Below are 13,770 nucleotides of genomic sequence, written 5' to 3' on the forward strand. Positions count from 1 at the left end.
AAGTAATAGTCTGCACTACCTACCGTTAGAAAAGAATAATTCAATTATACCAAACTCAAAAGTTCATAATTTTTTCTAAGTTTTCACAGTTTTACTCTAAATTTTTCTTTATATGTAGTACGGGTATACCTCTAATACTTTTTAGTTTTTGATCAAATAATTGTTATCAACATATTTTTTTATAAGCCCCTATTTATAACGTAAAAATGTAAAATACAACTAGATAAAACGACAAATCATTAATCATTTATCATCTTTACAATAGGTATATTAGTAACATAATATTAATTTTAAAAATTTAAATAAATTAGTTAAGTATCTTATTATTTCAGTTATACAGTACTTCAATTATTTTAAATACATAAATTGCATTTATTTTTATTTTTATTTAAAATTGATGAGTTTAACGAAGTTCCTCCACTTAGATTTGGGAGGCCTCTTTGCCCTAATATTTTTATGTTATTATGTATTTATATTATGATTGTTTAGCATCTAGTTATAATATATGGTCTAATAAAAATCTATGTTAAAACAAGTTTGATCTGAAAAAGATCTGCAGTTATCTACAAATTAAAATTTTTTAATATTGATGTAAAATATTTCTGGATAATATAGGTACCATGTTATATTTAAGTTCTAAAACACTAAAAATTAATAAATGCAAATTTATTTGTTTTGTTGAAAACTTACAATCTATCCGTAGACTGGCAAGTATCACAACATTGTCAACATTAAATAAACTATTATATCATAAAAATGCACTTCTTATAAATTATTTCTCAGTGACCTCATAAAAACGTTATATTGATCTATAAATTAAAATAATGTTATTGTCGTTATTGAGGAATAGGATTATATATTTATTAATAAAACATTAATACAATAGGATAAACTGAATTATAATAATTATTTTACTATAAAACTTATTAATTTACAAAATTTATAAAATAATAAATAATAGCCTGTATTCATGGATTAAATAGTGATTAGTGAGATAATTATATCATTGAACAAAACTTAATACTTATATTAAGAATACTCCTTTATTTGTATATATATAACATATACAAGTATGCTGTGTTATTTTTTTTTCTCCCGCTAAGAAAATTCAAGTTAAAAATAATAACAGAAAACAAAACATATGAAATAGTATTTTTGACATTTAAAATAATAAAAAAAACGCTGTCAAGTGTTGACTAATTGATATTTTTTTTATTCGTAAATATTATAATATTAAATTTAAATTTATTTGAATCATGCATTTCATTTTGTAATTTATTACTCCTTGGTGAATTAGTTAATTTAAACTGTATAGGGTTAAAATGTTAAGTGATTCATTTTGCTACTTTAAGTACATTAGCCTAAAAAATCTACATCAGTCCAAAAATAAATAAATTCCAATGGTCAATTCAAAATCTTAAATATTAAAAAATTAAAAGTTACATAAGTGAATGAACTGGTTTGATTATTTTAATAATAATATTGTCATTATTGTATTTTATTAGATATTAAACCAAACATTATACGCAGTACAAGATTGAAATGTTTAATGTTTTATTTATATGTATACCATTACGTCATAAGTTATAACCTAATAATTACAATAATATAGTAGTATACAAATATACAATAATAAAGACAAACAAAACAATAAACTTTTCATAAATAAAGTAGCCTAAGTAGCATCTTATTAGCTTAATATTTATTATATCTTTGGTTTAATGATTTCGCAGTTGATACCTATTCACATTAACACATAAACAGCCAAACAGGCACGTTGTCTATTATACAAATAAAATTATATTTGTTGGTAAGTATTCTTAAAGTTTCTGATATGATATTTAGAAGGATCATGTGTGAATTAAGTTAATCTATTGAATATAAAGTAGATATCTATCATATTATAACTAACTTTATTTGGAAAAATAAAACATCTCACATATATATTTTATTGAAATTAGTTCATCGGTAGGATTTAAGTTCGTATGAACTTTTTATTTAACACGCAAAAATCGAATTTCAAAGTTTAATCAAACTATTTAATAAGTAGATAACTAAGTATTTCTATAACAGATAGTAAAGGTAATATAGTACCTACCATATTTTATACATTATGAGCGGTGTGGGAAAATTATTGCGTTTTATAATTTAAATATCCTGTTATATTTTTTGGGAAATATTTTTTTGGGTTAGTTCCTAAAAGGTTACAAGTAGAATTGCATATTTAAACTATATAAATCTTATATAGATCAACTTTTTTTTACAAACATTGTTGTTTATTTTTAAAATTACCATTTACCTACTTTTTGAAACAATTAGGGAAAATATTAAATAATGAGAAAATGATTTTTTTTTTTTTTTTTTTTTTTTTTTATTAAAAGAAACTTTGTAAACAATTAGCTTCGACAATTATGATTATAAATATTACATAGAAAACAATATTAACAACAAAAATAATATTACAAATAAATTAAATTTTTAAACCAGTCTGGTTGATGAAGGATATAAGTGAGGTAATAATTGGTACATTTGGTGAAGAGAGAATGGATTGAGTGTCGAGTTTGACATTAAAGGAGTGGATTAGGGTGAAGAGGGTATTGCGTTGGGGAACCAGAGAGGGACAATGAGAAAATGATGAATGTAGTTATAGGAAACACCAATTTAGCACCCATTAATTGTTTATAAGAAAATGAGAAAATAATTAAATATATTTTTTTTAATTGAAATACTTATAAAGTATACATATAAATATATATAATGGCTATGAGTAAAAATATTTTTAAAATGTTGGTAATTAATATAGAAATGAACTATTTAGTATTTTATAGCATAAAATATTTTATTGAGTACCTTAAAAACCTTGATTCCACATACATAATTTTCGATGATAAATATAATATTTTTATCATACACAAGGGTTAGAAAACGTAACCCTAATTATGAATATTAACCTTTATTTAACATTTAACACGTTTTGTAGGGTAGGGTTCTTTACTTCTTAGTAGGGAATATTTAAACTATTTACAATAATGAGTCATCACCTACTACTATTTCTAGTATGAGCGTATGGCTAATGCAATTCCTAAATAATAAATAAAACCCCGTTGACCATTCAAACAAATTTATCTTATGATCTATACCCAAACTATAAAGACTAAACATATAATAGTAATATAATATTATAATTGAACACTTAACATTTATTTTAATTTTCACACGATCATTTTATTAACTTCTATGTATAATATATTTATTTTATATTCATACTAATACAAATAAAAACATCATAAATAAATTACGTTTACACATGTTTTTCAAAATATTGATTCTTGATATGTTAAATGTTTAGGTTTATACTCTGGCAGTTTGGAACTATATAATATATAGTTGCCTCCAATGACAATAAATAATAATTACTCTATAGTATATATAGTATATACATGTAAATAATACTCATATAGCCATATATGTACTATCTTTGTTCAATTTCATATTTTAATATTTTTATTGTATTCCTATTATTATTACGATTATAACTTAAAGTCTATTGCATATTTGGATGTAATTACAAAACTATATATCTATGCTAAATAACTGTATTTTATTTTATTAAACTCACTCATTATTTGTTACTTTATAGTATATATAATTGTTTTTAATTATTTGTTCTAAAATATAAAACAAATTTAGCAACGCTGTGTATAACAATGATCCATATTTCCCATTATATTATTCAGTTTATATATTCATTGTAGGTATACTCGTCCTTTATTGATTTATTTGTCTAGAACACTGATGCACTCTATTGTTTGGTTAGGTTAGGTTAGGTGTAGGATATATTTTTATTTTATATAATATATATAGATGAATAGATGATAGACTGCTTTTAAATTTCACCTTACATTTTAATAATGATATTGTAATACAAATACAAACATTAAAAGAAGTTTGCGAGATGTGACCTTTACTCTATTTTGACGAAAGTAATAAGGTACCTAATTTATTTTAATTCATGTATCTTATATTCTTATACCCATAACTCTTAGGTGTGGTAACTTTAACACCCTCTATATTTTGTTACAATGTATGTTTTTTTATGTCCTGCACATAATAAGAAGAATTTCGAAATGGGCCGAAAGTTTTGTAAAATTGATTCCCGTGTGTGTGATTATAATACAAATATACAATTACTTTTTGTTCTAGCAGTTACACAATCATATCATATATTTCGACTTTCTCAGGGAACAATATAATTTAAACCCGCCCAAGTCTTGAGAAAGTCATCTAAAGGATTTATTAGTATCTAACACGCAACGAGTAGGTACCTATATAAGTACATACATGAGTATAATATCTGCAGCGACAAATAATACATTAATACTTATACCAGTACGTACGTTATAATACTACCTAGGTACAAACTGCATTGTGAACACTGAACTGTGATAATTAAATGTTTCATAATTTCATATAGATATATATTCATTATTCTATATATTTCTATAATATACTTTAATATTATGAATTTATAATGCTACGGCTACTACGTGATGCATGCAGTAAGCGTAAATGCAAGTAGAAACGGTACCTATAAACTAGGTATTAAGACATAAGTATAATATTGTATAAACTATACCTACACTATTATGATTTATGAGTATTATGTATTTTCACTTTTTAGATATCTAAAAATAGTAGAAGTAGTAGGACTAAGGTAATAAAAATTAAGATGTTTTAGATCTTTTATTATTTTAGAACTATAGACTATACTACTATAGGACAGTAGAAATATGATAATAATGAATATTATATAAAAATAGAGTGTATAAAAGATATAATACCTATCTTGTTCGTACCTATGCAACGGTCTTTCATATTATTCGTATAGTACACTGTAAACACCACAAAAAAAGGATGTGACAATTAATGTATGACATTTAAAAAGTATTAAAAATAATAACAATAACCTACAGGCAAAATATTTTTATAATCATCGTCGCGAGCCGTGGCTGCTGCTTTCGCATTTGGCTGCGCGCGCGGGGTACCTTTTTCGCCGACATCTGTTACCGCGCGCGTCGGCCGTCGCCCGTCGGGTGTCGCCACTGTTGTCTGTTAGTTTCTATTTTTGCGTGATTCCGTAAACACGTCGTCGCGGCGGCGGTGATAAGGAGAACAATTCTAATATTTTTGACTAACAATATAAATAAATATCGTTATCTAAGCGTTTCCGCATAATGTAATAAATATTATATTAAAATAATGTTTGCGATATTGTTGGACGGAGGGTTGTCAGTCGTGATATAAATATTAAATTGTAATAATATTTCGCATTTTTTTATCCTCCGAGTTCCGTACTAAATCGTTCGACGGTGACTCGAGTGTTTTTTTCTCTTCAACTTTATCTATTCGCAACGGTATCGCAGTGCTTTTTTATGAGTACCGACAATCTGTTGTGAACGTTCCGTCGCCGCCCGAAATTCCTTTCCGCGGATTCATCAGAAACGACACCAACTGTTGACGGCCCGAATAAGTGTTCGCTTATTCGTAGTGCCCGTTCTATTGAGTATTGGTTGTCGTTCGGTCCGACACATCTGACCGCAGAGTCTTAATGGTTCGTATATTCGTTTAAATAGTGGTTAGATTTTTTAGGTATTTTCGTAGGCATTGAATAATAAGAGTTATTATATTTTACATTTTTTTTACTTACATCGTTATCATTATGATTTACTAGCCCTGTTGTTGATTCCCACTGTAGGTAGATGTGACAACAGCAATGCAGAAATGTTTGCATTAGGTTTTAAACTGTTATTGTGTTTTAATGATAATTTATTTGGTTCAAGGCTGACATTCAATAACTACCCACAACAAGACCCCCGTGACTAACATTTTATTATGTTTCTTTCATTATTGTCTGGTGTGCTGTATTAACTAGTACCGAGGTCATGTGTAATTGCTTAAAATATATTTATTACATATCATTTTTGAACATCGATTGGATAGTGTCATTCAGCTAACACTATATACTCACTAAACATTATAACCTATCTAACCTTTATTAATCAAATTAAAGTTTACTTCAATTTGGGTAATATAATATAAAAATACCTCATATTGTACCACCTTGTGTAAAAGCAATTTGATTTTTAATCTAATCAAACCGTATAATATTACGTTTGTAGACCAACTAACACTATTAGTAGTGGGTTTTATTAAATTTTAAACAAATTGAAGTACATACCTACTTAAAGTTTCTTTCAGTATAATCAAAATAGGAATATTATTTTATAGGACGCTATATTCGTAACCTGCATAGTTGTTTGTATTGTCTCCATCTTACAAATATATAATATAGATAATTGTATGTTCTAAAGAAAAGAGCTAAGGTAGGTAACAGCAGTTCACAACTTAGTAGGTATGTAAATAATAGCCAATAGGTATAAATTAGTAGATATTTATAAAAATATTCAATTGATAATTGAACGTTTACTAAATGCATAAAGTATATAGCAAGGTATATAAGTAGTAAGTGGATCTACAAAATAAGTTTTAAACAATTTTCTTACTGAACATTCCAATAAATTAAATTATGAAATGTTATGATGTTACAAAATTTCTAAATAAATTGAATATTTATATTTTTGATAAGTATAATAAAATTTCCTTTTGTTTTTAAAAAGAAAAATTAATTTTTATCAAATTGAATATGCATTTGTATTGTACCTATGTTTTTTTATGTATGAATAATTTTTTAATTTTAATTTACAATGAATACTCAGTATAAAATGTATAAGTTTCTATTTAAACTCTTTATTAAATATTTATTTGAATTATATAAAATTTAAAATTATATTAATCAACTTATTTAAAAAAAAAACAAGACATTTATGTAGAATCTTACTTATGGTTTAATTTATTATATACAATTCAAAAATCGCCTGTTTTATGCAATTTATATTTATCAGCTTGAAAATTATCATATCATCAGTAACAGGTACTATATAACAATACATTTTTGTATTAATCTCCAAATATAAAATTAATGAAGGCTTATATATTTTGATTGGTAGTATACGTTTATTGATACTTTTCAAATCTTGTTATTATCTATCAATTAAAAAAAATCATTATGCCATTTTATAATTTATTTTTGCATATTATTATCAAATATAATATAATATACGAATAGGGGTACCTATAGTACATAACATTGTACCTAATATATCATATTCATATATTAAAGAACTTTTGTATAATTTATAAATTTTATTATATACTTATGTCTGGTTGAATAAACAATCTAAACATTTAACGGATTAATAATGATTTACATGATTTAGTGGCCCATGATTGGTCCATTAAATTTTATTGAACCATTGCATTAATCAATTTTTCATATAACTCTGCTGTATATTATAATTAAAAGGCTAAAATACAATTTTAGATCCATACTTATATTACTATTATCAGAGACTTGAGAAACTAGAGTATTACAATATCTATACTAAATATATTAGTATAAATTAGTATAATTTAATACAATATAATTCTTTTTAGTATATATTCTATTATGTTTACTCTAATCATTTTCTTGTTGTCACTACACTACACTATTATGTTTATACTCCATTTTTCTTGCTTACTATTTGTTACTTCTACTTTGTTATTACCATTGTAAAAGCTGATTGGCGTTTATTTTATAAATAAATAAATAATAATATGTAGGTATATTCAATAGTATACATGAAAGGGTACAGGGATATTTTTATATTTATATTTTTTATTTTTATATATTATTATATTGGGGCTAAGCAATGTTAAAACAGTTTGGCCCCCATGTAGTGATTTACAAAGAAAAAAAGGAATATTTTTATGATTTATTATTGTATATTTAAAATAATAATTTTTTTAATTAGTTCCTAGGAGAATGTGATGCCCACATGTATTGTTTGCGACAAATTTATTTAGTTGGTATTCTTTAGAATCTATTTTTTGCTATTAGTTTAAACTTATCTAAACACAATTGAAAATTATAAATATTATCTATTTTATCATTCATCATGTTTAATTTATGTCTTAGATTTATTTAATCATAGGTAATTTAAGAATTTGGATAAATAATTATAACTATACATTTATATATTTATAATCTTTAGATTCTTCTAGTGTATTCATTACCGTGCATTAAAATATGAGTATAAAATCTGTGTTTAACTGTAGGTCTTTGTGTATGTATTTCTGTCACCCTGTTGCAAGTCTGGCAACTGGCAAGCATCTGTTTTTGTTCACTAAATTTAAACATATACTGCTGCCAACCATTTGTCTTATACTGTTAAGAGTCCCAAATTCAATATATTAAAAATTAGTTCATGTTCTAATCTTTTTACTATTCCTCGTTGAATGCACTTAATTTTTAAAACTTAGTGTATTTTTTACAGATTCTATATTAGGTTTATCTTCTACCACATATTGCAGTGTTCTTCAAAAATCTGCAATGGTTGAGGTGTTTGCTGCCAATCAAGGCGACTGCAATTCCAATAATTTGGAAGTGCTAGATGCCACCTTAAGTTCATATAGGAGTAATGCATCATCTCAAGATAATGCAGATTTCTTCCAAGATTATTCAGATTACCAATGGTTTGCCGATTATAGGTAAATCTCTTGCATTTATTTTATATAATTATTTGATTATTAAATTATGTTCTCTTAGGTATCGTGATTCAGACAATTTTAACCATCACACAAGTATTCTATCATCTATATCAGAAAATTATAATATTCCATGTTATGAAGAAGTTTCCAGAGATTTGGATGTTAACTTGGCTCAAGTAGACATGGAACATCTGAAAACTGAAGATATACACAATATACTCAGCACATTGCCTTCTATGTGTGGTCAAGATTTACAAGTATATATAAAATCAATTATTGATTATTTAATATTACTTTGCTTATTAAATAACTAATTTTATTTCAGAATGTATCGACTGAATCATTTTGTAAAAATAAACAGCTATTCTCTCCTGTAAAAGAACAATCACCGAATCCATTCATAACATTTAGCACTGATTCATTAGATTGTAGTGACGATATGTTAATCACATGTAAGGCCAATAATAAACATAACTATACAATTGCTTTTGAAGAACCAGCCATGGGTGTTTCGGAAGAATTTCAAAATAGTGAAGCTATGAGTACAGGAGAGAGTCGTAATACTGGTTCAGGTGAAGCATGGTCAAGTGATGGAAGTGTTCCAGTCAGTGTTCCAATGATATCTTCAGATACTACTTTTACCACGTGGAATAAGTTAAAAAAATGTACCACTTCAGCAACCACCAATTGCACTCAACAAGTTAAAGAGGTATTAATTTGGTTGTTTAAACTTTTTTTGTATTAATATTACATTTAATGTCCAGGCTCAAAAAATTGCTTTAATTAAATGTAAGTTAGGTGATTGTTGAAATAATCAATCTAGAGTGCGGAATTCGGTGTTCGTTAAACATACCCATGCCACTTAGGGTTAATCTTATATAAAACTGAGTATAGATCTATGTTTTATCATAATAAATATTTAAGTTAATAAAATTCCAAACCTGCATGTATTGTCTTATAAACATAAAACATCAATTTTGTGTTGTTAGTTAAAATATTATAATGAATTAACCTATCACCAAACTTAAAGGTTAGAACATTCATGTCTGTGTTTGTCATTTGTTTTTTTTTTATTTTATATTTTTAAAAACTTACAATATTATCAATGTTTAATTATAAATATATAGGTAGGTACTTATGGTTTGTAAAATTACTATCATATTTAAATATTTTACAAGTCCAATAATTATTATAACTTAAAAACTAAGTATTTAAAAATTATTACATTAAAAACCAAACTTTATGTTATCTATTGGCTATTGCTAATGTTTAAAATAAATATAGAATACAATTGAATTTACTTTTCCATAACATAAATTTGGCCCTGTATGTGTATACACTAATATAATGGTGTTTATTAACTTTTATTTTATTCTTCATAGCATACAAGTTTATCATCAAGTGTGAATGAAAAGACACAAAGTTTACCTGACCTAATGCCATTAAGGCTATTATGGTTAAAGCAAAAGAAAAGTCATTATGACTATCTAGTCAAATCTACACAATCTGAAGGAGGAAATGGTAATATTTTATAACCTATTATTGAATCATTTTAAGAAATATTTATTATTTATTCATTTATAGAAGGTAGAGCTAAGCTGTACGATGTATCTGGTATTAAAGATCAAACAGATAGTGCTAAATTCAGCCTTGTCAAAATGTTTATTAGTCAAAAGAAAAATCGTCAGTCAGACGGTAGCTTAGTAATTAGCGATAATGATGCTACTGCTGAGGTAACTGAACCCAGTAAAAATGATTTGGAAGATAGTCTAATGTGTGAGAATGAAAAAACTGAAAGCAACAGACGTGTAAGTAACAATAATGGGTCCAACAATTCATCTATTATACCTAGCAAGCATTTGTGGAAGGGTTCTAGTTTAAATAAGAGTATGCAAACTTCATCATTAGATGGAATAAGCAGCCCAAAACCAGAAATCAAGGTACGCTCAAATTTTAAATAAATATTATTGTTTAATTTAATTTAATTTAAATTTTGTTTTTTAGTGTAAGAATAGTCCTGTTTATGTGATGTTTCCTAGTTATACATTACCAGATCTCTCATTTCTGCAGAATCCTAAAGCTGCATTGGATATAAACAATGTATTTCTTGTACCTCAAAAATTTTCACCCATGCCATCTCCTGAAGTTGAAAGCAAAAAACTTAACACTACACCTGTACATGAACCATCATCAGCAGAAAATTCATTTGATTTAAAATCAATCTGTGCTAAAGGATTTGACCATGTTAGTGATTGGGATTCACTGGCTTTGCTATTACCACGGAATGTGTCTATAGCTTTATCCAAGACTCCTGAGCTTAAGGATCGTTTCAAACACATTGATTTTGATATTAAAGAACCATCATTTTGCCAAATTGCATTTAAACCAGTTGATAAAAAAGATAACATGTTCGTTTATCAATATGATGATATGAGTCAACATCAAAAACCACCAGTAGGTCGAGTTAACTCAAAGATTCCCATTAAAAATGAACAGAAAAGATCTATACATGAAGTGCCAAAAAGGTAAATTTTCATGCAATATATTACTATTGATCTATTGTATACTTGAATAGCTTAGTTGAAACTAAAAATAATTATTTTTTATAGATTTAGTATGTATGACATGAAGTCAGAAACATTTCAAGAACAGCAAAACAAGAGGCGTTCTCTTCCATCACAGTTGACCATAATTCCTAATATCACTCCTATTGTAAGTAATAGCATATTATAGCTTTTAATAAAAAATCGATTTTTAAATACTGAGCGAAGCAATAAATGTATTGATTTAACAGTTATTGTACTTAATTGTATGCAACTGTATAGCACTATTCTGCTTTTCCAAATTTAATAAATGCTTATAATAAAATATTAAATTACGTATGTATATAATAAATAGTTATTTATGTATTTAATATTTCTGTATCAAAATATTCAGATTAATAATGTACATACAATTTTTTAATAAAAAAATAAATTCTGATTTGTTTGTCTTAAGCTGTGTACAAATATTTCTAATGACAAAACAAAAATACTTTCTTAAGGTTGGTTCTGATGTTGGTACTTCTGAAGATGAAGGAGTTGAATGTTCAGGCAGTAACTGCGACAGTCCTAATCCATGTGTTGATGAAGCTAAACGATTAGACTCATTGTTAAGACAAAATAAACAATCTCGTGTTAATTTAAAAGCACAAGTCAATAAATATTTAAACCGTGCCAGTGGTCATCACACTCCGCCTAATTCACCTAATCAAATAACTATTCAGGTAATATTATCTTATACAATACACAATTGAAATATTATATTTATTGTAACTTATAATTATAATTAATGTATTTATATATTATTATTCAATATTTATTTTAGGCAAAGAAAGGAACTGATAACATAGATAGATTTGAAGGATGTGAAATAAATAAATTGACAGATTCTATAACACACAAAAAAGGTATATTTTATTAAAAAAGTTTTTATTATAATTTTATCTAATTAACAATTTATTTTTGTAGACCTAGTAAAAAATTGTTGTTTTGGTGCTGAGAAAATAACATTTTGTCTGGACAATGACTATACTGAAGATTTGCATACAATTGTCCTGGATGTTCTTTGTCCAGCTCTATATGCATTGTTCAGTGAAAATCTTAAATCAGTTTTAGAAACATCTTTTGGTTCTGTTAATAACTCAGTTTGGCAAGTGATAGAAGCTTCATCTCAACAAGGTTAGTTAATTTTTGTTAATTTGTCCATAATTTCATTACACTAGAACTACAGCATAGCATAACTAACTTAATATTTTAATTCAAACTGATTGGTCATGGTTAAATAATTGTTATTTAAGTCATTATAATATTAATATGAATAATGGCCGTAGGTATAACTATAATAAGTTAGCCATCTCTCAACATTTTTTAAGTGTTCAAAGTATAAAGGCTCTTAAAATGCTAAAAAAAAAATATTAATGATGTTGAGAAAAATGTTAGAATAAAGTATAACAGCGTTTCCCAAACTCTTGTTTGAGCTGGCCAGGTAATTAATATTTTTCCCCTTTGTGACCCACCAAAATATTTTACATTTATCATTGTGTAAAAAAGGCAAAATAAAACACATTTGAATGTCCACATAACACATAGAATTTTATAATAAAATTGAAGCGTTAATTTGTATCAACAATGTAATAATTAAAATATAGTTATTAATTATATCAAATTATCAAACGAAAAGATAAATAATAAAATTTAATATAAGAGTTTTATTAAATTCTGCGACCCACTATTTGGGAAATATTGAAGTATAATATTACAGTGGAATTAAAATATGTATAAAACTTAATTTTCCAGTATTCCTCTATGTTTAGAAAATATTTAGCCCTTAACTTATTGGTTAAAATGAATCCCTTAAACAACAAGATATTTTAGTATTAGTTGTTGACCAATTGAATTGATCCTAACCTAACCTGGTAGTTAGAAATATTATCAAAAAAAATTCATAAACCTACCGATATTTAACAAAATAGCATTTTGCATTATAATTTATAATATATAATTCTAACAATACAATAAGTATTTTCACATATCTATGTCTTTGTATTTCGCTGTGTACATAAATATGTAACTTACTCCTAACCCAGGTGTCAGGTCGTCAACACATTTAGTATTCGACACTAGGTCTTCCTACTATAATTGTACAACTATGATCGGGACAATCGGATAATAATAAAATAACATATTATTATGTTCCTATTCGTGATGAGCACATATCATAGACGCGGTATAATTTATGTTGTATGGCATAATTTATATAGGTCATTGATAAAAAGTGATACAAATATTGTTGTTTCTATAATTTATTTTGATATAGTGTTATACATAATATAATATTTACCAACTACAAATAATTATATGTGAATTATTATTTTTTTGAAAACTTAAGACAAGTAAGGAACTCAAGACACGTGTGGGTGATTATTTGTACGTATGATATATCTAACTATAAGATATCGAACTGTGTACCTTTTTACTTACTTTTCAACTTAACATAATATTATATTCTTATATTCGTTTTATCTGTATTAAGTTTACTATTGTTTAACTATTGTTATAGATCCTATAGTATTTTTACGAA

The 13,770-nt window shown here is 25.9% G+C and overlaps 1 protein-coding gene across 3 annotated transcripts in view; it reads left to right on the forward strand.

Annotated features, from left to right (window-relative positions):
* Positions 1-13,770, forward strand: part of LOC132931996 (uncharacterized) — a 37,107-nt gene that overhangs the window by 13,547 nt on the left and 9,790 nt on the right. For 2 of the 3 annotated variants that reach the window (XM_060998157.1, XM_060998156.1), the window contains exons 2-11: positions 8,436-8,649; positions 8,708-8,906; positions 8,975-9,358; positions 10,032-10,170; positions 10,234-10,589; positions 10,654-11,174; positions 11,259-11,361; positions 11,693-11,914; positions 12,016-12,097; positions 12,159-12,368. In XM_060998157.1, the coding sequence (XP_060854140.1) occupies positions 8,436-8,649; positions 8,708-8,906; positions 8,975-9,358; positions 10,032-10,170; positions 10,234-10,589; positions 10,654-11,174; positions 11,259-11,361; positions 11,693-11,914; positions 12,016-12,097; positions 12,159-12,368 (2,430 nt within the window). Of the gene's footprint in view, positions 1-5,111; positions 5,612-8,435; positions 8,650-8,707; positions 8,907-8,974; positions 9,359-10,031; positions 10,171-10,233; positions 10,590-10,653; positions 11,175-11,258; positions 11,362-11,692; positions 11,915-12,015; positions 12,098-12,158; positions 12,369-13,770 lie in introns of those variants that run through there. The other variant, XM_060998158.1, reaches the window with a different exon arrangement.

Source organism: Rhopalosiphum padi, chromosome 1 (genome assembly GCF_020882245.1).
Source record: "Rhopalosiphum padi isolate XX-2018 chromosome 1, ASM2088224v1, whole genome shotgun sequence".
Classification (NCBI taxonomy): domain Eukaryota; kingdom Metazoa; phylum Arthropoda; class Insecta; order Hemiptera; family Aphididae; genus Rhopalosiphum; species Rhopalosiphum padi.